Source organism: Gallinula chloropus (genome assembly GCF_964237585.1).
Source record: "Gallinula chloropus genome assembly, chromosome: 27".
NCBI lineage: Eukaryota > Metazoa > Chordata > Aves > Gruiformes > Rallidae > Gallinula > Gallinula chloropus.
Window position 1 is genome coordinate 1,340,033 of NC_140112.1, and position 22,448 is coordinate 1,362,480.

At 55.6% G+C, this 22,448-nt stretch overlaps 1 protein-coding gene across 1 annotated transcript; it reads left to right on the forward strand.

Moving 5' to 3' along the window:
* The first annotated feature begins 8,403 nt into the window (after nt 1-8,403).
* On the forward strand, nt 8,404-19,318 carry MYBPH (myosin binding protein H). Its single transcript, XM_084276089.1, has 11 exons — nt 8,404-8,887; nt 9,135-9,269; nt 11,118-11,285; nt 13,768-13,856; nt 14,836-15,031; nt 15,346-15,485; nt 15,646-15,805; nt 16,618-16,754; nt 17,185-17,371; nt 18,506-18,547; nt 19,126-19,318. The coding sequence occupies exons 1-10, from the start codon at nt 8,605-8,607 to the stop codon at nt 18,514-18,516; spliced, it is 1,506 nt and encodes a 501-aa protein (XP_084132215.1). The 5' UTR covers nt 8,404-8,604; the 3' UTR covers nt 18,517-18,547; nt 19,126-19,318.
* The last annotated feature ends 3,130 nt before the right edge of the window (nt 19,319-22,448 follow it).

Below are 22,448 nucleotides of genomic sequence, written 5' to 3' on the forward strand. Positions count from 1 at the left end.
AGAGCCCCACACGGCGCTTCGCGTTCCTGAAGCGTTTTCCCACCCCAGGGATCCCCGGGGGCTTTACAGGTGCCAGGCAGGAATGACCCCTCTGGCCACTGTCACCCAGTGGGACCCTGGGATGTTTCCAGCCTGTGGAAGGGGTGGGCTGTCTCCCCAAGTCAGTCCCTCTGTGCCCCTTGCTGTTCACTGGGGTTGCCCCCTCCACCCCCAGCAATTTGGGAGGCACAGCACAGGATCCATCCCCCCCTCTTCCCCCATCTCTCCCCCTTGTCCCTTGGGATCTCTGCCACCTCCTGACCCATCACATGCACTCGTAGCAAAAGCCACTGCCAGCTTCAGCCCTGGCCCTTGCTGGCCCTTGGTCACAGCAGGCTGGAGGCAGTGGCCTTCTCCTACAAATGTCCCTCCTGTGCTGACATGCAGATGAGTGAGGAGGAGGAAGGTGAGGATGAGGATGGAGCATCCTCTTCCATGGCTGTTGCTGTGCAGGTTATTGGGACAACAGATCAAACCTCACTTGCTCTCTGAAGCCTGTGTCCTGACCCAGCTGCTCTGGAAGTCCTTTGGGGTGATGCTCTCTCCCTGGATGGGACAGGGTTGTCACTGTGCTGGGTGGGGACAGCAGAGGTGAGGCAGGGAAGGGAGCAGCAGGCACCCTGCAGTGAACCCAGCCAGTGCACCCAAAGCAGGGCTGACTCAGATCTGCCTGTGTGGACACCAGGGACACTAAGGACCAGGTGTAAAGGGAACATCATCTTCCCAAAGCTTGGCACAATGTCTTGAGGATTTCAGCTGGACCCAGGGTGATGACAGCCTGATTAAATGTCCCCACGATGCTCCCTGGTGGCAGCAGGGAAGGGTGCAGCTGGGCCTTGGTTGGACAACCCCAAAGTGGTTTGTCTTCCCAGTTTGCTGGGACCTGGTGGGAGTCACTGGGATTTGGGGATGGTCCAACCCCTCCCATAGCCCCTCCAATCCAGCAAACACTCCAGGGAGAGGGGCATGGCAGGGAGTCTCCTGAATGAAGGTGGGTGGATAAGAGAGGAACGTGGGGTGGGTGAGGGACACGTTGCCCAGTTAAAGGACCACACCCCATTTGCTTCACAGCATCCTGGGAAGGGACAGCCCCCCACAAACCCCTCAGACATGGCAGGCTACAGGCAGCCATCACCACACTGGCTTTGGGGACCTCCTGGGGATATTGGCTGTCCTGTCCAACACATGGCTGGTCCCAGTGCTACCAGGGCTGGGACAAGTCTGGCTGCAGGATGTCATGCTGGTACCCATCTGCCGTGATGCTTGCAGACAGAGAGGCTGCAGAGGGGTGGAGCAGAGCAGAGGCTCCTCATGAGGTGGGAAGGAGGTTGGATGGTGCAGAAAGGAGGCAGGTGAGGGTGCAAGTGAAAGCATTTAAGGGAGGGAAAGGAGGGGTGTGAGAAAACTGGGAGGAGCTGGGGGAAGTGGAGACACCAGCACTGGGGGCTGGTCCTGCCAGAGGACTGGAGGCTGGTGAGGAGCAATGGTCTTGAGGACACCTAAGGTGGGCTTGGTCCTCAGGGCAGGTAAGGGGACCTGAGGGGATGCTGAGAGCCAAGTAAGACCAGGAGTGTGTGCTGGGGCTGTAACTGGCCAGTGGTGCAGTGCTCCCTGGCAGGGGTCTCAGCACCCTGACGCCTTTCAATCAGGGCCAGGCACCTTACTGGGGACCAGTGATGACTGGGCAAACTGGGATACTGTGTGCTGCCGGGGACTGTGGGCACGGAGGTGAGCGAAATGGGGGTCTGGGTGGTGGTGTGTGCCTCTGTGTGGTGAAAAGCAAACGTTAGAGCTCCCTGCTGAGAGAAAACAACAAAGAAATTTGCCTCAGGTGGGGGCCAGGGCTGAGGGGGGCTCCTCCCCCTGCTCCCCGCTGCAGCTCAGGGTGGCACCAGTCAGGTGTGTGGCTGCATCACCTGCTGTGTAACAGTCGTGAAGTTGGCTTGCAAATTTTGGGGGGGTTTCTGAGCACCCCACTTCTAATGCAGAAGGGAAAAACCCAAGAGCTGGTTTTTGCAGCCTTTCCCTGCCCCAGAGCAGGACCCGGCAGGGCAGGTGGTGACAGAGCCTTATTGGCGTCCCCAGCTGCTGTCCCCAACCCTTGGTAGAGGTGACCCCTGGCAGGCTGAGGACAGCAGGGCTGGCATGGGCTCAGCCCCAGAGGGCTCTCTGCCTCCCTGTCCTAGGTAAGGTCCTGCTGGCAGCCCCAGAGGTGAGGCAGGAGGGGAAAAAAAACACCCCACCCTGGGTTTGGCATTGCTTCTGGGTGCTGGAGACACGGGAGGTCACTGATGTGGTGCCAAGGTGTGCAAGTGCTTCTGCTGGCCCGTCACGTCCTGTCCCAACTGGTCCCGGGTGCAGCTGTTGATTTGGAGGGTGCTGCCCACTTCACGCCGTGTCTGCCATGGGCAGTGACCCCACGGATACCACTGTGGGCACCACCTCAGCTGAGGGTGGTGGGTGATGCCATTCCATGGTGGTTTTCTCCCTCCAGTGCTGTCCCTGGGCTGTAGAGGGCACAGAGATGGTGCCAAGCTGCCTGGGCCAGCTCCCAGTGAGGCACTGGGCAAAGTTGGGGCATCTTTCATGGGCTTCCCTATTTCTCCTTCTCCCCCCATCCCTGACAGTTCAGAGGAGGATTATCCCCTAACAGCCCCAAAATAACATCCCAAAGAGGCTGTTAGTGCTGGGTGTTTGCATCCATGAGTCCTGCCTGCATCTGGCAGCTGATTCCAGTGGGCACGTTGCAGGTCTTGGCACCCAGTGTGCTGCTCCTTGAGCCGATGCTGGAGGTGCTGGTGGTGGGTCAACCTGTTGCTCCAGCTGATCATAGAACCAGAGAATCTTTTAGGTTGGACAGACCCTTGAGATCACCAAGTCCAACCATTAACCAAACACTGCCAGGCCCACCACTAAACCACGTCCTTACTCACCACATCTACGTGTCTTTGAAATCCCACCAGGGCCGGTGACTCGACCACTTCCCTGGGCAGCCTGTCCCAGTGCTTGACAACCCTTTGGGCAAAGTTATCAAGGATTTGGTGATTCAGTGAATCAAACTATGGCGATGCTGAGCGCTGGTGATGTGAGCTGATGCACATCCACCCGGTGGGAGCTTCCAGCTGGGCTTCATGGACCCTACCTCTGTGCCCAGCAAGGGATGCCCAGCAGGACCTCAGAGATACCCTGAATCACCACTGATGATGTCTCTTTACTGCCTGGCTGTGTTTTCTAGACCAGACAAGGACATTTTAAAGCAATACCTGCCCCAGGGTGGCACCACAACATGCGCTACCCTGGGGACTTTGGGAGAGGGCTGGAGCCTGTGCCCCAGCGCTCCCCTGCCTGCTGTCATTGCTTTGGGGTGAAGTAAGTGTCCGCTTGTGTGTGACACAGGGAGTGGAAAGCTTGCCTACGTCCCAGCCCACCTGCTGCCTGCCCTGGCTGCTTGACTCAGCGCGCTGCGAATATCACGGTGACACGGGGGCTGGAAATGCTGCTGGGAAGATGTGACGTGGCAGACAGGGTGCTGAGCTGCCCCGAGCCTCAGCCCCACTGGCATTTGTGGTTTGGCTGCTGTATGTTTTTCCATAGAGCTCTTGAGTTTTCTGGGGGTCTGACTTAACCCCCCTGGAGAAGGGACGGACAAGGGCTGGAGGGGGGGGAAAGCAGCTGAAAGGAAGGGCAGCCCCCCCAGCCCCAACCATCTCCAGCCACATCAGTAACCATCAGCAATATCCCCCCCGCCCCCTGAGGGGTTTGGGCACCTCCTTTCTGGTGAAGTCCAGGGTGTTGGGCATTTTTCTGGCCATTTGTGGTGCCTCCCATGGACTCACACCCCACAGGATGTGTGCAGGGCTGGATGTGGCCCTCAGGAGGTTGGTACAGCTCCTGCTCTCTCCCATCAGGTGGCTTTAAATAAATCCCTCTGGGGATGGCAGTGGGGACCCTGTCAGTCCCAGATGTCCCCTTTCTGACCCTGATACAGGCTATGGGTGACAGCTTCTTCCTGACACCCATGATACCATCCCTTGGAGGCTGCATTTGTCCTCTGTTCCAGCTGAGGATGTCGCTTGTGCCAAGGACCTCATGGTGGCTCAGAATCCACAGAGGCCCAGGTGACAGTGTGTGACACTTCCCCCACTGCTTTCAGGTTCCTCCTGGGGTGCAAAGAGCCCACCTGGGCTCCCCAGAGATGTTAATGAAGGTGGGGACAGAGGGGACAAGCGTGGAGGCTGTTAGGCCTCAAGGAGCCCTTCCCACCCGGAGGACACGGGCCCGTCGTTTATTCTGGGCTCTTGGCATCTCCGCTTCGCTTTACGATGTGTGAGCAGGAAGGTCTTGCCACCTCCTGTCTAATCCTGGAGCCCTGTTTAGGGGCTGGTCCTAATCTCTGAAAGCCTCCAGGATTTGCCCCAGCTGTCGGAGGCATCTTCTCTCTTCCCGCAGCTGTCGTGACGTGTTGGTGGTGCTGAGGAAGCTTTTTCCCCCCATCCTACCTGGCAGGTCCCTGATACTTCAATTTCCTAATCTGGGTGACAGACAGACCCACTGCCTTTGGGGTCCAGGCAGATTTATCTCTTCACAATGGGGTCCCATCAATAAATCCAGCTGAAAGATGACCATGCTGCATCTTTTGGGGGGGGGAAGAGGGGATGGGGGGAAGATTTGAATTACACTGTCATGAGGACAGTGTGATCCTTCAAGGAAGAAAAGATGCTCTCATTAGTTAGACATAGACAAATAAGGCAACAAATCAATGGTGTGGTGGGCTGGAAATGTGGGTCAAACCCAGTTTGTCTGCGTCCTGTAGAGAACAGATCTTTCCTCACTGGAAAACACAGATACTCAGTATTCCAGCTAAATCCTGAAATATTGGGACTTCCAGGCAAAATTAAAATAAAATAATTATTTAAATTATCACTAACAGCCATCACAATTGCCTGGAGGAGCAGCCAGAACTGCCTGCTCCCTGTGCTCCCCATTTCCATGCCGAGGTGGAGGAATTGCACCCACACCAGACTCGCTTGAGTTCCCTCACCCCAAAGTCAGGGGGGCTGAGACACCCCGCTCCCATCCTTGTGAAATGATCCCATGGGAGCAGTTTCTCCTCTCCCCTGTGCACCCATGAGTGAAGCCATCATGGTGGGTAATGGTATCATAGAATCCCAGACTAGTCTGGGTTGGAAGGGACCCCAAGGATCACAGAGCTCCAACCCCCTGCCACAGGCAGGGACACCAACCTCCAGGCCTGGAATCTTTGACTCTTGAGTCTGGTCCCTCAGGGAAACCCTGTAGCTTTGGGCTTGGGTGACCTGCCACGATTCCTTTGTCATCTGCAGCAGGCAGTGTAGTGTTTCTATGCTGGAGTTTGCTCAACGTATGGCAGCCTCATGGGGCAACGTGTGAATAAACAAGATGCCAGAGTACTACAGTAACGTGGCCCAGATAAGTCTGGATGATAAACCACGTTGATTCACTTGCTCTTAACCTATGAGTCATCCCGTGAGTCAACAGAGAAAACAGCATCTAAACGTCATCCAGCAGGTTGAAAAACTCAAGTTTTGTTCAAATCAAGAGCCTAGAGTGAAATAATTGCCCTGATGTTCTTTTCCAGGGGAAAGTGTTTAATTTCCAACCGCACTCACCCGAACTGAAATGGGAGACAAATCTGAGTGCTCATTTCCTCATGAACTAGAGTTTGGGTATTGATTTATTTTTTTCCCAGAGCTCTTCAAATTGCTTTTCTGATCACGTAATCAGAAGAAACCATCTTTTTTTGCAAAGCACTTTGATTTAGATTAGACATTATGATTGCCTCTGGGAAAGGCACTTGGGAGACTTCGGAGCAGAGTAGCTGGTTGTGGGAGTCTGGAGGTGGCCACCTGTGGGCTGATGGGAAAAGTCATCAAGGCACAGGCCATGTGAATGCTGAAGGGTCAAGGAGGTGCCAAGATCGTTCCAGATGGGATGAAATCCCTGTGGTTCAAGGTGTGGAGAAACCAGAGCTTCTCTAATCCTCCCCTCTGGGTGCCAGCCCCACCAGGGAGCCAGACAGCTGGAGAAGGACAGATGAAGAGTCTCCTCTAGCCCTAGGTTGCTGCGCTGGGAAGCAGGACATTCTTCTCCTTAGCCAAAGCAGCTGCAGAAAGTCTTCTAATAACCCACTTGGCAAGTTTGAGCCACTCCAAGCTGCTCTGGGGGGTGGGAGGGACTGCTAGTAGCCGTTCATGGCCTGCAGGCAGCATGTCACCCTGTCCTGCCTCAGGGATCTCATCCCTCAGGCATCCGAAAGGTATTTTGGGGAAGGAGGAGCCTTTATTAGTCATGTTCCTCCTCACTGGGCAAGGTAATCGAGGAACATCTGGGTTATCACATATTTTTGGAGGAAACATGCCCTCACTGAGATACTGATACCATCTCTTGGTGTCCTGGCTTCATCCTGCTGCCAAACACTGTTTTTGAAATAAACAGGGGAGAAAAAAACCCTCCCTCCCTGGAGCAGGAGGGTCATGCTGCCAGGCTGTAGCCTCTGGGCAGGATCAGAGCCCCGTGGAGGACCAGGTTACCTGATCCCCATGTGACTTTCCAGGCTGGTGGCTGTGATGAGCTTTATTCTCAGCTTACAGGAGGAGCTGGGCTAGGAGAAAGTGTGGGGTCTCCTCTGTGCTCTTTCTGGAGATTGGCCATTAAAGCTCTTGCTGGGTGTCTGTATAGAGCAGGGATCCTTGGGGGTGGTACCTCCATACAACCAGCAGCCTGTCACTCTTGTAGCTGGTAGCTGAGCCTGGTGTCTGGCCAAGCCCAGACACTCTGATGGACTGAAGAGCTGGTCTTGCTGTCCTGGCCCCCACTCCCCATCCCCCCTTCCTACCCAGTCCATGGCTCCTGCTCCAGCAGGCATCCCTCAGATGGCATGTCACCATCCCTTTAAAGACCAGCCTGGCCAATGGGGTTTTGGTCTTTCTTCTCTCCCTCCCTTTCATGGGTTCATCACATTTCTCCCCACCTGAAAAACCAAGCTCAGATCATCTGGCCATGTCAGAATACCTTGTTTCATGCTCTGGCTGCCTCAAAGATTTCTCTTGATTCTGATGTCCATGCTTGGAAGAGTTTCCTAGGGGCCATGAAACTGTGAACCTTTGGACCCACACCCAGGAGAGATGGGATTCCTTGACTTCTCCACAGCAGCATCCCTGGAGACAGGCAAGTAGCTGGAGAACAAAAGAAAAATGCTCTGTCAACCTGAATATGGGTAACTTCTTCGCTTGGAGGGTGCCCAAGCACTGGGACAGGCTGCCCAGAGTGGTTGTGGAGTTTCTTTCTCTGGACAGATCCCAACCCCCCCTGGACACCATCCTGTGCCACCTGCTCTAGGTGATCCTGGGGGTTTGGACTACATGATCTCCAGAGGTCCCTTCCAACCCCTACTGCTCTGTGATTCTGTGAAGGTTAAGGAATTGGACCATAGGTTACAGAGACGTTTTTAGTTGTGTCTCTTGCGTAGCCTGGCAGGTGAGGGACACAAGGACAGGCAGAGGGTGAGGAGGGTTATATTCTAATGGGGCTTCCCTGGGTCAGTGAAGGGCTGTGGGGCAAATCTGAGTTTGGGGGCTAACAGAAGGATGCAGGTGACAAGTCCTGGGGTGATCAGACTCTGTGGACAAGGTCCTGGCTGTTAGGTCAGAACAGAGGCTGGAGGACATGGTGCAGGGCTGGCCAGCGATTAGTCTTCTCCAGGAACAGGGGTCAGGGTTATGGGCAGCTGGGTTGGTCCAGATGATCACAAGAGTTGCCCCCCAACAGTTTGGGGATTGAGGTGGAGGGCAGGGGGAACATGGGGGAGCAGAGGGGTCTGGGGCGACAGTAGGGACTACGGGAGGACACGGGGGGAGCAGGTGGGTTTGGGGAGTCAGTGCAGGATTAACTGGGAGGACTGGGGCAGAGGGGGTCTGGCATTAATACAGGGGCTGGGGGAAGGCATGCAGGGTGCAGGGCCAATGGGGAGGCTAGGGCTGGGACTTAGGGGGCAGTGGGTGGCTGAGGACGTGTCAGTGTGGGGTTGGGAAGTCCTTAGCTGGAGGGGTGGGGACAGGAGCCATGTCCCCAGAGAAAGGTGACCTGGCCCTGGACTGCCCAGTCCCGTGCGAGCAGGGGGGGCTGGGGAGGGGGGGCAGGACCATGTGCTGCCATCCCATAGGAGGGGGTAGGGGCGTGCTGCTGAATGTGCAGGTCCTGGGTGGCTATTCCTGGCGGTCCCCGCCTGCGCAGGCAGATTGGTTTGCAGGGATGTGACAAGTGCCAGCCAAAGCCTATAAAAATCTCCCAGCTCCTGTTCTGGCTCAGTGACCTGGTTCCCCCCCTCCCAGCACAGCCATCCTAGAGCAGAGATCATCCGTCCAGAGTGGAGACGCCTGGTCCAGAGCAGAGACACCAACTTCAGAGCCAAGATCCCAGATCTGGAAGAAACACCTTTGATCTGGAATAGGGACCCCAAAACAGAGCGGAGATCCCAGAGCACAGACCCCCAAACATCCTTTTCCTCAGCTCCCAGGCTTTGTGGCCATGACTGGCAAAACTGCACCCCCAGCCACGGACCCGGCTCCGGCAGCCCCGGTGAAAGAACCAGCACCGAGCCCAAAGGAAGAGCCAGCACCAGCCCCAGCTGCTGAAGAGCCCCCAGCCCCTGAGCATCCCCCTGCTGTGGAAGAGCCCACGGTCCCCACAGATGAGCCTGCTCCTGTCCCCACAGCAGAAGAAACTCCAGCCCCTGAAGAAGGTTCCCCAGCCCCCCCAGCTGAACCCCAAGCCCCAGCCCCTGAACCTCAGCCGGAGAAACCAAAGGCAGGTGAGGATGGGGCCGGTCGCTGAAGTGGGGAGGGGAGACATGCAAGGCTGGGAGGAGGTGTGGGGGGTGCTGGGGTGAAGAGGCAGAGGGGTAAAGTCATCAAGGATAGTTTTACAGTGGGATAGGGAGGGGGGGTTAGGAGGATGGGGGAGTGGGGGCACTGAAGACCAGCGTGGAGGTTGGTTGGTTGCCCTCCAACAGCGCCGGTACTCGAGAGCCTGTGCTGATCGCTGTGGGTTTGTTACAGAGCCACCCAGCTCCCCCTTGTCCTTGGCTGTGGAAGAAGTGACTGAAAACTCAGTGACACTGACCTGGAAAGCCCCGGAGCAGACAGGCAGGTCGAGCCTGGATGGATACGTGGTGGAGATCTGCAAAGATGGAAGTAGGCTTGGGCTTTCCTGCCTCGTAAGCATGGAGAGTTGATGTGTTGCTGCAGAAACATGGGATGGAGCTGGGCAAAAACCTGACAGCATATTTCCCTGGGCACCATTTCCCCTTCTTTGCCCAAATGGGTTCATTTGGCCTTTTGTGGTTTTTTTTTCCCATGGAGGACAGGGGCTTCCCATTGTAGTAGTTATGCTTTAGCAGGGGATGGACTGGGTTAATGTCACTGCCAGCTAGAGAGTGGAGGAGGGACCAGCATAACCACTGAGGATGGTGTTTGATGAACTCCACCTCTGCAGAGACCTGGGGTTGGGCTGGTGATGGTACCTCAGGAGGAAGAAGATGCAATTCTCCCACATTTGCGCAAGATGAAGGGGATAAGGAATGGGGATAAGGTAGGAGGATGAGGGAGGAAAGGATCCTGGGCAGTGTAAGAGGGGCTCACAAGTGGGCAGGTCCTGCCCAAGGGAGATGAGACTTGAGACGCCTGGAAGGAGGATGGCTGTGGATGGAGGTAGGCTGGTGGGTGGCAACAATTATCTCTGGTTCTCTGGTTGCATTGCTTGTTGGTGGAATGGGGTAGGTGGATAAGACTTGTGTTTCAGACACTCTTTTGGAACCTTGCTTGACTTTGGGGTGAGAGTGAATGACCTATGTGGCTGCGGGGATCTGCAAGGAGAGGCTGGGACTGGTGGGCTGGAGTGGTTTGGGACAACCAGGTGGCCTGCAGGCCATGGGGAACCTGATCTATGACCTTTGGTTGTTTAGCTTTTGACAGGGTCAGTCAACTCATGCTTGGCTGTGGGAGGTTTTCATCATTGGTCTGGGGACTGGGGAGGTAACCATGGATGGATGGGATGTGTGAGGAGGCTGTTGTGGGGATAAGGAAAGAGGCAGCTATTCCTGGAGGTGCTGGCTCGTAGCCACCCAAAGGTCACAGTTTAGGATGTTCTCCTAGCTTGATTTGGGCTTGGCTGGGTCACAGGACAGCTCTAGTTATTCAGTGATAACCACATGGGCTCCATGACTGGGCTGGTGCAAGACTGCGGTTGGCTAAAATATAGTGAGACTTGAGTGAGGGCTGGTTTAAGTGATGCCAGTGGTGAAGGGAAAGAGGAGCTGGTGGCTTTTGGCTGGTCTGATGGCCCTAATAGGAAAACCTTCTTGGTTTGAAGGTGCACATGATGGCTGGGCAAACCATGGTGAACCTGGCTTGCTCTGGTTGCTTGACCAGGACACTCAGTCCTTGGTGACTGGGGCCACTTGTTTAATAACTGAGAAACTTCTTACAAGGCTCATCATATTGCAAGGCTGTGTTAGAGGGAGGGCTTCTACATCCCAGCATGGAGTGAGTTTGAGATGCCCCTTCCAAGCAGGAAGAGCAGTTAGAGAGGTCGAGCTGGGTGGTGGCAGGTGATAAACAGGACTTGTCTGATGCAGAAGACACACTGAGGAGCACAGTGAGCCCCAACAAGTTCTCCTGGGGCAGTAAGAAGAGCGGAACGGTTGGCAGGGTGGCCAGAGGATCTTAACTACTTCCAGAAATGAACCTGGAAGGTCAGCAGGCACCATGTCTTTTGGCCTCATGCCTTTTCTTACTTGCAAACAGCCTCCTGCTCGACAGTTGAGGTTCTGCCAGTATTCTGTACACCACAGTCCTTGGCAGGGTGGGGTGGCCAGCCTGTCCTGTAAGATACCTTTTTCTGCTGGTGCCCCAAGTGGCTCAGCCTTTGCAGGGATGGGGTTCTTTGCCCTTTGGGTTCCATCCCCTGTGGCTTGGTCCTGCTGTTGGGCAAAGTCCCTCTGTCCATTTCCCACCTGAAGTGCTCTGCTGGGTTCACCGTAGGTACAGACTGGACAGCTGTGAACACGGAGCCTTTTCTCTCCACCCGCTACGTGATCCAGGGCCTCAGCTCCGGTGACAAAGTCCATGTCCGGGTGAAGGCTGCCAGCGCCAGCGGTGCCAGCCCCCCAGCCACTCTGGAGCAGCCAGTCCTGGTCAGAGAGATCCTCCGTAAGTATTGCTCCTGCCATCCATAATTCCCACCCCCTTTGTCAGCACTACAGAGAAATCACAGCCCATCCCTGAGCACCCTCACACGTTGTGATCCAGCCTCGGACTGAGGTGTTATTCTCAATAACTGTGCCAATCCCCTCGGGGTGGGATGGAGCACCTTCCTGACCTCAGGATGCTGATCCCAGAGATGGTGAGGCTTTGGGGCTGAAGGACTCGGGTTGCAGAGCCATGTTTCCCCATTTCTTTGGAAGAGCTGAGGAACAGGCTCACTTTGGGCACATCTCCTCTTCCTGGGCTGTGCTCACATCTCTGCCACACTGCCACACACGCATTGGGTGGCTTTGTTTGTTTAGCTGAGGAAAGTCAAGAGCTGGTGGTGTGGAGCATGGGAACTTTAATCATGCTGAACTCGCTAATGAATGGCTTGCTCCCATGCTTAGCAAGGCTCGCATTCCTCCCGGGGTGCTGCCAATGTGCTGTGGCTGATCTATGGCTGCAGGGCTGGGCTTTATTTATCAAATAGCAAATACAGACTTGTTTTCCCTTTATAAGGAATTATTACTGTGCAAGTTTTCCTATAACTCAAAGAACACATTGGGTTTTTCAGCTGCTTAAAAATAGTAGTAATAATAACAGAAGTTATACCAGGAACCATCAGCTTTTCATTGGAAAAGGCTTGGAGAAGGAGGTCAGCATCTGGAAAAGGTCCTGCCAGGTCTGTCCTCTCTGTCTGCTTGGAGTTGGTGAACATGGTTTAGTGGTTGGTGTCTGCTGCTGTGTTCACCCACAGATCTCAGAGGCATCCTGACATACCTTTTGGGAGTGGGGAAACTGAGGCATGGGGCAACTGGCATGATGCAGCCTGTCCCTGCTGCCTGAGCTTTGTCCCAGCTGCATGTACTTGACTCAGAGGTGTAAAACCCAGAGAGCTGAAAGGCCCACACACAACTTGCTGTCTCTGTGCTAGTGGGGTTTTGGCAATTGAATCTCACTTGCCTGTTCCTGCATTTCATTTGAAACACAGCCCTGTGCACGCTGCCAGGCTTTGCTAAGGGACAAATTAGCCCTCAATACTCCTCCACCTCCCTATGGCCACCCCACCAGCCCTGGTGTGTGTTGGGGATGTGAATCCTGTCCTCTCTGCCCCATCTCTTACCTTCTGGTCTTCACATTTTATCTAGGACTGTGTTTCACACCTCTCACGGGTTGATTTATAGCATCACAAGGGATTTTAAATAGCAGCGATACAGATGGCTGCGAGTTTAAAAACAGGTGGGACAAGTGGGTTTGGGAAGTGGAGAGAGACAGGGAGAAAGGAGATGAAGATTTGGAGTGGGAGCCACATTTTGCAGGGAGCTGGGGCAGGAAAAACACCTTCTCACCTGTGGCAGCATGTCACCTGGGCCACTGGCTTGGGCCAGTCCTCTCTCCGGCTGAGCAAGGCACACTGAGCTGGGGAAAACACCCCCGAATTAACATTCCTCCCTCGAGGTCAGGTTTCTCTGCCCTGCTGAGACTGATGAGCTCAAGTGGTGCATGGATCCCCAGAGTGAATACCAGCATGGGCAGAGCAGAGACCATCTCAGCTGTCAGAGGGGCCATCTGGGACCTCCGAGCATCTCCCTGCCCTCCCCAGCCCACCGCCGGCGTTTCACACGCTCAGCTGTTTAGGCATCCTTCAGTCCTGGTTTAATTCTGGCCGTGCCCCCCTCCCCAGAGCTAAGCTCCAGCACGTTTAATCCAGGCAGAGACACACAGCTCTTTTATGAGGTGCTCACGTATACCCAATGCCTCTCCAGGGGGATCATCGGGTGGCACCGCGCCGGTAGGGTTACACGGCTGCTATTTTCACCCTGGGAAGGACACACACACACACACACACACACACACACACACACTCCATCAGCATTCTGCAGTGGGGTTTTTGCTTATCTTTGTTATGTTCCCTTGGGGACATTAGCCTTCATTTTAAGCTGAGGGCTTTCACAGCCCCACCTTGGTCTCTCTCTACAGCCTTGAGAGCACAGTGAAGGTGGAGGGTCTGGAGGGCTTTGTTGTTGCAGGAAGTGGGGTTGTGTGCCTCTAGAAAGTGCTCTGAGCTGGGGGAGAAGTATTTCCCAACTGGGAGATGCTGTCCTCTGCCTTGCTGCTACGTAGGCTGGGATGTGGCTCTTCTGGTTAAGCCCATGTTAGTCTCCATGGCCTGGCTACAATGAAGGGGCTGAATGGCCCATTGGGGTGGTGCCATTGGGTTGGTGACCTGGTATCTCAAGGATGGATATAATTTTGGGGTGCAGGCAGTGGATATGCTGGCATGGCCCTGCAGGGAAGCAAGCATGGTCCAGGAGATGAGAGGGCAGAGGTGGATGTGTTTCTGGGTGGGATTTCTTGAAGGCCAAGCAGGGGGACACATGGGGTGGGTCAGGCAGTTGGGGGATGTGATTTCCTTGGCCCCATGGCATGCCTTTCTGGTCCCCAGAGCTCCCAAGGATCCGCATGCCCCGTCACCTGCGGCAGACTTACGTCAGGCGTGTTGGGGATGCTGTGAATGTGATGATCCCTTTCCAGGTAGGTGGGAGATTTGGGATTTAATCCCCTAGGCTCTTTCACTGCAGGTTAGCTTTTGCAGTGACTTTTCTAGTCACCATGACATGCCTGGGGCCAGCTGTGGGCTGACTTGTCCTGGTCCCCATGTCTCATGGGCTGAGGGTGGGAGGTGGGGTGGGAACCCCTCTCCCATTACCACCTAGCTCCCATTTTTCTCCTGCTTTGTCTTTATTGATGGTGTTGGAAATGGGACAACCCCAAACACACTATGCCATGGGCTAGCTATTGATGGTCTCTCAGCCCACAAGCCCTATCCACCTCATGCTCCTGGATGAGCCAGGCAGGGATCTGGGCACACACGTCAGGACCCCACAGTAGAACAGTGGGGGTCTCCTTGGGGAGGCCACCTGCCTTTGGACCTGTGTGATGGGAGGAGTGATGCTGGCACTGGTGGGCCAAGCTGGAGTTCCTCTCCTCAGCTGATGTGGCATCCCTAAAACATCCACACCATGGCATCTCAGATGGATAAAACCAACCCTGAAATATGCTGGGAAAACCAAGAGGCACAAAGCTGACCCTACAGTGAGGGACATGTCCACGTCATGGTGGTTGGGAGTCTGCTCTGGCCATGCTGAATTCAAGCACCTGGGTGCTGAATCCAAGGCCCCGCTGTCAGGCTTGAACCTGGGCTCAGTGCCTGGCTGACAGGAGCATGTTTCTACCCACAAAGCCCACAGCAAGTAAAGCTGGGCTTGCTCCATGAGGAATCTGTGGGACCAGCATGTTCCAGCATCATCCCTGGAGCCTGATGGCTTCCCATCAGTGTGGCTGGCAGGGACTGACTGTTCATTCCCTGGGGACTGCTGGATGGGAGAGCCCATGTCCAGGCCACTGCTGCCTGGACAAAGCAGGGTGGCTCTGCCCACCCATCCTTCCCAGCAGGACCAGCTGGGACCGTGCGCTCGAGTGGCTCCTAATCAGCCTGTGCGGGTTGCTCCAGGGAAAGCCACAGCCCAAGGTGACCTGGACCAAGGGGGACCAGCCCCTGGACAGCAGCCGCGTCAATATCCGCAACACGGATAAGGACACCATCTTCTACATCCGGGAGGCCCAGCGCGGTGATTCGGGCAAGTACGAGCTTGCTGTGCGGATAAACGGAGCGGAGGACAAGGCCACCCTGGACATTCGAGTGATTGGTAAGGCTGGGGCTGGGGAGCAGCTCTGGACCTCATTTCTGCCCCTTGGCTGGGGGAAGCTCCTCTTCTGGGTGGGGTGGGACAGGGCCAGCAACAAGTCAGGGGACTCTGAGGCGCCTCTTGCAGTGTGTGAAGGATCATGGAGGTGAACAGTTGGGGATGCAGGGTTTCTGACAGCCCATGCCCATCACAGCTTCTCATCCCCCATGTGCTGCAACGTGGTGAGGTCAGAAGCGAGGTGCAAGGGCTCATTAAGGCACAGAATTTGTGGGGAGCAAATGAGGATGCCACCCAGTGAGGGTTTGTCTTTGCAGAGCCACCAGCTGCCCCCCAGAACCTGAAGCTGTTGGACGTGTGGGGCTTTAATGTGGCCCTGGAGTGGTCCCCACCAGCAGACAACGGGAACTCCGAGATCAAGGGCTACGTGGTGCAGAAGTCAGACAAGAAGAGTGGGGTGAGCCTGGACACTCTTGGGCCCTGGCTACCAGGATGCCCTAATGGGCTTGGGGTGCAACACACCCCTGTGTCCCCCCCCATCCCTTCTCCATTCTTTGGACAGCCTGCCTTTCCTCACCACTCTTATTGTTCTGGGTTTTTTTTTTCCCCCCTCCCAGAAATGGTTCACGGTGCTGGAGCGCTGCACCCGCACCAGCTGCACCATCTCCGACCTCATCATCGGCAACACCTACTCCTTCCGGGTGTTCGCGGAGAACGCCTGCGGGCTGAGCGAAAAAGCAGCTGTCACCTCGGGGGTGGCCCACATCAAGAAGCCAAGTGGGGACAAGGGCCGGTCTTTAGGGGTTGAGGGGGGTGGTGGTGGGCAAGAGGGGTCCCGTTTGAACTAGCGGGGCTGCCTCGGGGTTGTGGTGATACCGCTGGGGTGGTCCCCAGGATGAGCCCAGCAGGCTGTGCATCCCTAAGGAAGAGGTCCAGAGGTTCTTTGCCCTCCTTCTGCACCTCCTTTCTCCTTTGGGGAAGGCTTGTGCCATGGTCAGCCTGCTCAGAAAGATCGAGGCGTGGGTATCCTTGGGGTGAGATTGAAGTTGAAGCAGGGAGGGGTGAGGAACAGCCCTGGCTTTGTCCCCACAGCTCAGGCTCTTGGGTGGTCCATCTCAGGACCAAGTCTCTAATCTAGCATCCCTCAGCCCCAATCTCCCTCCATCCATTTCCATCCTGCTTGTAGGTATAGCACAGGGTGAGTGGTGCCTCTGCCACCTGCAGAGCTTGACTCCACCTCCTGTCCTGTGCACTGAATTTTGGGGATGGAGTGGGAGATGCAGGGTGGTGCCTGGCCTGGATGTGACAGGGACAGGGGACAGGGACACCATCGAGGTGCTGGTTTGCTGACTGGCATCTCCCTGCCCCTGCAGAGCCTGGGCTCTAACATGGCATGAAGGGATGAGAAGGGATTTATAGACCGGGCTGGTCTGAGCTGAAGGCTAAGTCCTCGAGTCAGCCTAGATGCTGTCTGGTGTATTTTGTGAGGCAGCAGAAGTATTTAGGGTACCTTGGGCTGAGTTCCTGTAACCATCAGCTGGTCAGCCCAGGAGACCAAGCTCTGCCTCAACCTAGAATTCTTTTCTTAGAAAATGCTTACGTGCCAGAGAAGATCCCCCAACGGGACATGATGGAGCCTCCAAAGTTCACCCAGCCCCTGACAGACCGAACCACCACCCGTGGCTACAGCACACATCTCTTCTGCAGTGTCCGGGGCTTCCCACAGGTCAGTGGGTCCTCTGTGGACAGTATGGCCCCCATGTATGGGAAGCCACCCATGGGGTTTTTGCAAGGTTGCTGGATGTGTTGGGAGACGGTTGGTTGTGTTGTGTTAGGGTTGGATGAGGCTAGGGGTCTGCTGCTGCTCTCTGAGTAAAACAGGGCCAAGTTTAGGGTGTTTCTGCATGGAGATGGGAAACTGGTCTTATTTCAAGCCATGTCCTGGGGGAAGAAGTCTGGGGCAGTGATTAGGGCTCAAGAATGGGAGATTTATCTCTTCAAATTGCTTCTGACTGTGACTCCCACCATGACCACCAGCTTCAGGCAGGGCCAAGGCAAAGGCAGAGGCAGAGGGAGGTGGCTGCGTTTTGGAGCCAGTTAGATTTCTCATTTATCTCCCTGATTTGAACAAATGACTAAACCTTGCTGCCTTCCAGCCCAAAATCATCTGGATGAAAAATCAGATGGAGATACGGGAGGACCCCAAATACATCGCGATGATCGAGCAGGGCGTCTGCTCCCTGGAAATCCGCAAGCCCAACCCTTTCGATGGGGGCATCTACACCTGCAAAGCTGTGAACCCTTTGGGGGAAGCCTCAGTAGACTGCAAACTTGATGTCAAAGGTAAGATTGGCTGGGGAGATGGAGGAGCAGGTCTCCTTATTTGCCTTTTCTTGTTCTCACTGTCACAACGGTGCAGTTTGTCCCATTTTGTGTTGACTTCTGGTGATGGAGGACTCCAAGGACACTGGGTAGCTCTTGGGGAGTCACTGGGAGCTGGTGCTTCAGGCTTCTTGCATTTGTTGTCTTAAAGTATCTCAAAATCTCCTTCTGTCACCCTTGGCTAAAAAGTGGGGAGCAGACCAGAAACTGCAGAGCCAGAAGACCAGAGATGCTGTGGTGGATGGGCCAGTTCACCCCTCCCTGCATCCACCAGCACTTGTGTCCCAATCCATCCACAAGCCACACACGTGGGGGCTGTGCTGAAACCCCTCCACTTGCACCTGGGTCGGTCTGATTTATGTTTCGGGATCCTGCCCAGACTTCCCAGCTCACATTTCGCTGCCTCAGCACAGCACCCAGCCCAACCCTGTATGGAGGTGCTCAGCTCTGCTCCCCACCCCCCCACAGACACCTCTCTCCAGCGTGCTGCAGACCTGCCTTGGCATGCAGGAGGATGCACCCTCTCCCACGCATGTTCCTCAAGTAACGTGGTGTCCTTAGACACGTGTCACACTGATTATTTCTCCTTCCATGGCTTCCCAGCACATGCTTGCCCCAAGACATGCTCTGCCCTACTTCCCACGCAGGAAAGGGCTCCAATCCAGCAGGCACCCAGCACCCTCAGTCCCTGCTGAAGCGTGGAACAGGGTCAGTGCTCAGTGCTGCAGCAGCTGGTGCTGAGGCTTCCCACTGGTGCAGCGAGCACTGACCCAGCCAGCCCCTGCCCTGCTGGCAGGGCTGTCAGTGCAGGCAGCACGGTGAGGGAGGGAGTGGGAGACAGAGCTGCTTCTTGTGCTGGGGACACAAAGCCTGGAGCTGCCCAGGCTGGGGTCTCAGGGACAAGCTGGTCAGGAGCAGGCAGTGGTGTGTGTGCCTGCTCAGGGTGTGTGTGTGCAGGGATGGTGTGTGTGGGTGTGTGTTGGGGTGCACATGTGGGCAGGTTGGTCATGCCCTGTCTGGCTTCTGGAAGGCAAAAGGGGAATGATACTGGGGGGGGGAGTGCAGGGGGTTTATGTTTCCTGTGCTCTCCTGCAGTGCCCCAGTGAGGACAGATTGCAGGGCAAGGTGAAGAGCAAGGTAGGTCTGGGATGGGGCTGCCAGATGGAGGGAGGGTGGGTCACTTTGGGGTGGGGGAGTGGGTTGAGTGCCCTGGGGTAAGCCCTTGTCACCTGCTGATAGAGCCCAGTTCAGCACTGCCTTGTCCCGTGGCTGGGGATGCACTGATGGGCTGGGATGCTGCAGAGCCTGAGAGAAACCTGCCCCTTTGCAAGGTGTGTGGGGGGGGATTGTCCGTATGCCCAGGAGGAAGAAGATGCAGCAGGGAGAGTGGTGTATGGGGCAGGGGGGTGGGTGTGTGGGCAGCAGGTGAGCAGAGCCCCTGTTTGCAGGCAGGGCTCAGAGACCTGGGGCACCAGGGTTGGACACACGGTGGGTGGGGGGTGGGTACTGGCACTGGGGCAGGTATAAAGGAGCATGAAATGGGGCTGGGGTGGAAAAGCAGAGCTAAAAGGTTGCAGATTAATTTTGTGGGGTGGGAGAGGGTGGAAGAGCTAGGCTGGGTTTGTCTTGCCTTAGACCCATGACTGGGATGTGGTTTCCCATCTTGCCCCTGACCACCAATCTTGCAGGACTCAGACCTTGTTCCTTTACCCCAGGTGGATGCTGCAGCTGCTGTTGGGGGGCATGGCACACGGGGATGCTCCTGGCCACGACCTCTGCTGCCTGTGGGCCTGTCCTCCTCCTCGCTGGTACCCCTGGGGGGCTTGTACCTCAGCCTGCCACAGCATGGTCCTCTCTGAACGTGTCCTTAGGTGTGACAATAAAACAAGCCCATCTTTGGTCCTCATAAAACCCTCATTACGTTCTGCTTGCTGTGGGGTTGCCTTGGGCTGGGGGAGGCAGTGGGCACACAGCTGCCAGGGGTTTCAACTATGGGTGAAAGAGATGGGGGTTGAGCTTGGAAAGAGAGGATCAGCTGTATAAAACATAGCTGAAGTTGACTAAACTAGAAGCCACCAAACGAGGAAGAGGAGGAGAATGGGGAAAGGTTTCCTCCTGGAGCAAGAGAATGATTCTCGCTGGGGTGTGGACAAATACTGCGCCATTAAAGCTGTGGCAGGGTGATGCTTCTGCATCCAAGCACAATTTCTTCATCTGTGTGTGGGTGATGCAATGATCCAGCCACACGCTGCCACCAGCATCCCCTCCCCACGGCGTGAGACAGCGGGGGCAGGACACGCCGATGAGTTACCCAGACAGGGAGGAATTGGCCCTGTTAGCTGCTGGCAGCTCATGTGCTGAGAGATGACTTGTTCCTTACAGCTGGGGTCAGATGCTGTTTATTAACAGAGAGCCCAGACAGATCCATCAAGCTGATGAAGCGCATCGTTAACGGGGGTCAGCAGTGCAGTGTGCCTCCTCTGCCAGCACAGCCTCCCTCTTGGGCAGAGGGGTCTGGCCTGTGGGTGAGGGCAGGAGCTCTCCCAGCCGTGTGCCAGCTGGGTCATGGGGCCAGACCCAAGTCCTGTCCTGAGAAAGACATAGCCTGGCAAGGCCTGGCACTGCAAACCCAGCCTGGGCACCCACAGATCTGAGTGTCCTCCTGGCCCAGCTGCCATCAGAGAGAAAAGCCAGGCAGTGGGGATGGGTAAAATATCTGACCCATCTCTGCAGCATCTCCCCTGCAGCCCCTCTGCCCTGTCCCCTGCAGTCACTTACTCTCTGTGCCCCAGCTGAAATCCGTGGGGGTATTGCTCTTCTCTGTGCACTGGCCCTGCACTGTCCACACCAGACATCGTTTCCACCATCAGAGGGCATTGTTGGATTGATTTTTATCCCAGCTGGTGGTCAGGATGGTTTATTGAAGTGGTTGGGTCAGCAATGATGCTGCCTGGGTCGAGGCTGCAGTCCAGATGGCAGGTTGAGAGCAGATCTTCCCCCAGCATGCTCATGCCTGGTCTTGGGCACTGATGGAGGTGTCCTGGTCCCCATGATGTCCCTGGCATCTTGGCATGTGCCTTTGGCAAGTGAGAGCCTTGGGGGACAGGGACTGGCAGCAGGCTGTGTTAGCTGGAAGTTGGCTAACAGGGGAGAAACAGCATCTCCAAGACTGTCTCATGCTACACACCGTGACCTTTCCAGAACCTAAATACAGTCCTACAGGGCAAAGACTGTATTTGTAACCTCACAGGGGACCAGTGAGGGTGACAGCATCCACTTTTAGTGAGCTCTACCCCGGGAAAGGTCTGGAGAGCACGGAGTGGAAAAATCCACTGGCTGTTTTTTCTGAAAGCAGCCATCCACGTGCCTTTGAATTTATGAGCATCCCAGTCATCAGGTTTCTAGGCACCTTCACAAGGATCAGGCAAAGGCATCACTTCCAGGAAAGCTGTGTCCTGCAGAAATATGATGCAAGTGGGAATCAGACCTGGGCTTGGTAAAGAGCAGCCCTAACCTGAGGCCAAGTGACTGCAGCGCAAGGAGATCACAGGCACAGGGAGCAGGGGGTCCTGATTCTGCTACCCTGGGGTTGCAGCATCCTCAGGCACTACTGATAAAGGATTTGGGGTTCTTCACCTCAAGGAGGCTGGGAGGGTGTTTAGGGCCTTGCCATCCCAAGGGAAGGATTTGCTGCTGTCTTTGCCTTCTTCACAGAATCACAGAAGGCTTTGGGTGGGGATGGACCCCCAAAGCCCACCCAGTTCATACCCTCTCCCTGCCATGGACAGGGACATCCTCCACTAGCCTGGGTTGCCCAAAGCCTCATCCAACCTGGCCTTGAACCCTGCCAGGGATCCAGGGGCAGCTTCTCTGGGAAGCCTGTGCCAGGGCCTCCTCACTCTCATAATGACAATTGTTTTCCTAATGTCTGATCTAAATCTGCCCTTCTTCAGCTTAAGGTCATTCCACCTGTCCTATCACTACACTCCCCAACAAACAGCACTCCCCCTCCCCAGCTTTCCTGGATCCTCTCAAGGGACTGGAAGTGGCTTGGAGGTCTTCCCAGAGCCTTCTCTTCTCCAGGCTGAACTATTCCAGATCTCCCAGCCTGGCTCCATAGCAGAGGTGCTCCAGCCCTCAGATCATCTCCATGGCCTCTCCTGGACTCACTCCAACAGCTCTGTGTCCTTCTTGGATGCAGCACTGCAGGGGGTCTCCTCAGAGGGGACCTGAGGGGCAGAACCCCACCCCCCTAACATGCTGGTCACACTGCTGGGGATACAGCCCAGGACACAGTTGGCTTTCTGGGCTGCCAGTGCTCAGTTTGAGCTTCTTGTCCCCTGACATCACCAAGTCCTTCACCTCAGGGCTGCTCTTCATCACTTCTCTGCCCAGCCTGTCGTTGTGCTTGGCATTGTCCTGACCCATGTGCAGGACCTTGTGAGGTTCTCACATGCCCACCTCTGGAGCTTGTCAAGGTCCTTCAGCACGGCCTCATGGCATCATGATGCCTTCTGCATGGCATCATTTCCCCCCAGCATGTTGACTGCACCACACAGTTTGGTGTCTTCTGCTCTGTTTTTTCCCAGAGTGATCCAAACCAGGAACCTGGATATGATATATAAAGACCCTTGTAAAATGTGGGAGGCTGAACCTCTCATCCTTCCATCCTTCTTTGCTGCTCTCTCTCAAGAGAAATGGAGGAGCTTCCTCCAGGCTAAACAGAGGTGGCTGCAGCGACTGGTCCCTGTCACATATCTGTGGCATTGTTCTCTGTAGCCAGCTGAGGAGCTGCCCATGTCTCACCCACCCAAGGTCCTTTTCCTTCCTCCATCCCATCTCAGCCCCTGTGGGAACTTGCTGCTGTTGCTTTGCCTGTCAGTGACGTTGAGGGGCACGACCCTCCTGGGACAGGGCAAGGGTCATAGGAAGTGCATTTCCAATGGGAGGCTGGTGAACAAGGGATGCTGATAAGAAAAGAATCTCAGCTCACTAAAATTAACTCTTCCCACCACCACTTCAGCCCTGGAAGAGCTTC

Excerpts from the sequence above, each read along its gene's own strand:
- MYBPH (XM_084276089.1), top strand. The coding sequence starts at position 8,605 with ATGACTGGCAAAACTGCACCCCCAGCCACGGACCCGGCTCCGGCAGCC. Across the intron at positions 13,857-14,835 it reads ATGTGATGATCCCTTTCCAG|GGAAAGCCACAGCCCAAGGT; the intron begins GTAGGTGGGAGA and ends GGGTTGCTCCAG. Across the intron at positions 15,486-15,645 it reads AGTCAGACAAGAAGAGTGGG|AAATGGTTCACGGTGCTGGA; the intron begins GTGAGCCTGGAC and ends CCCCCCTCCCAG.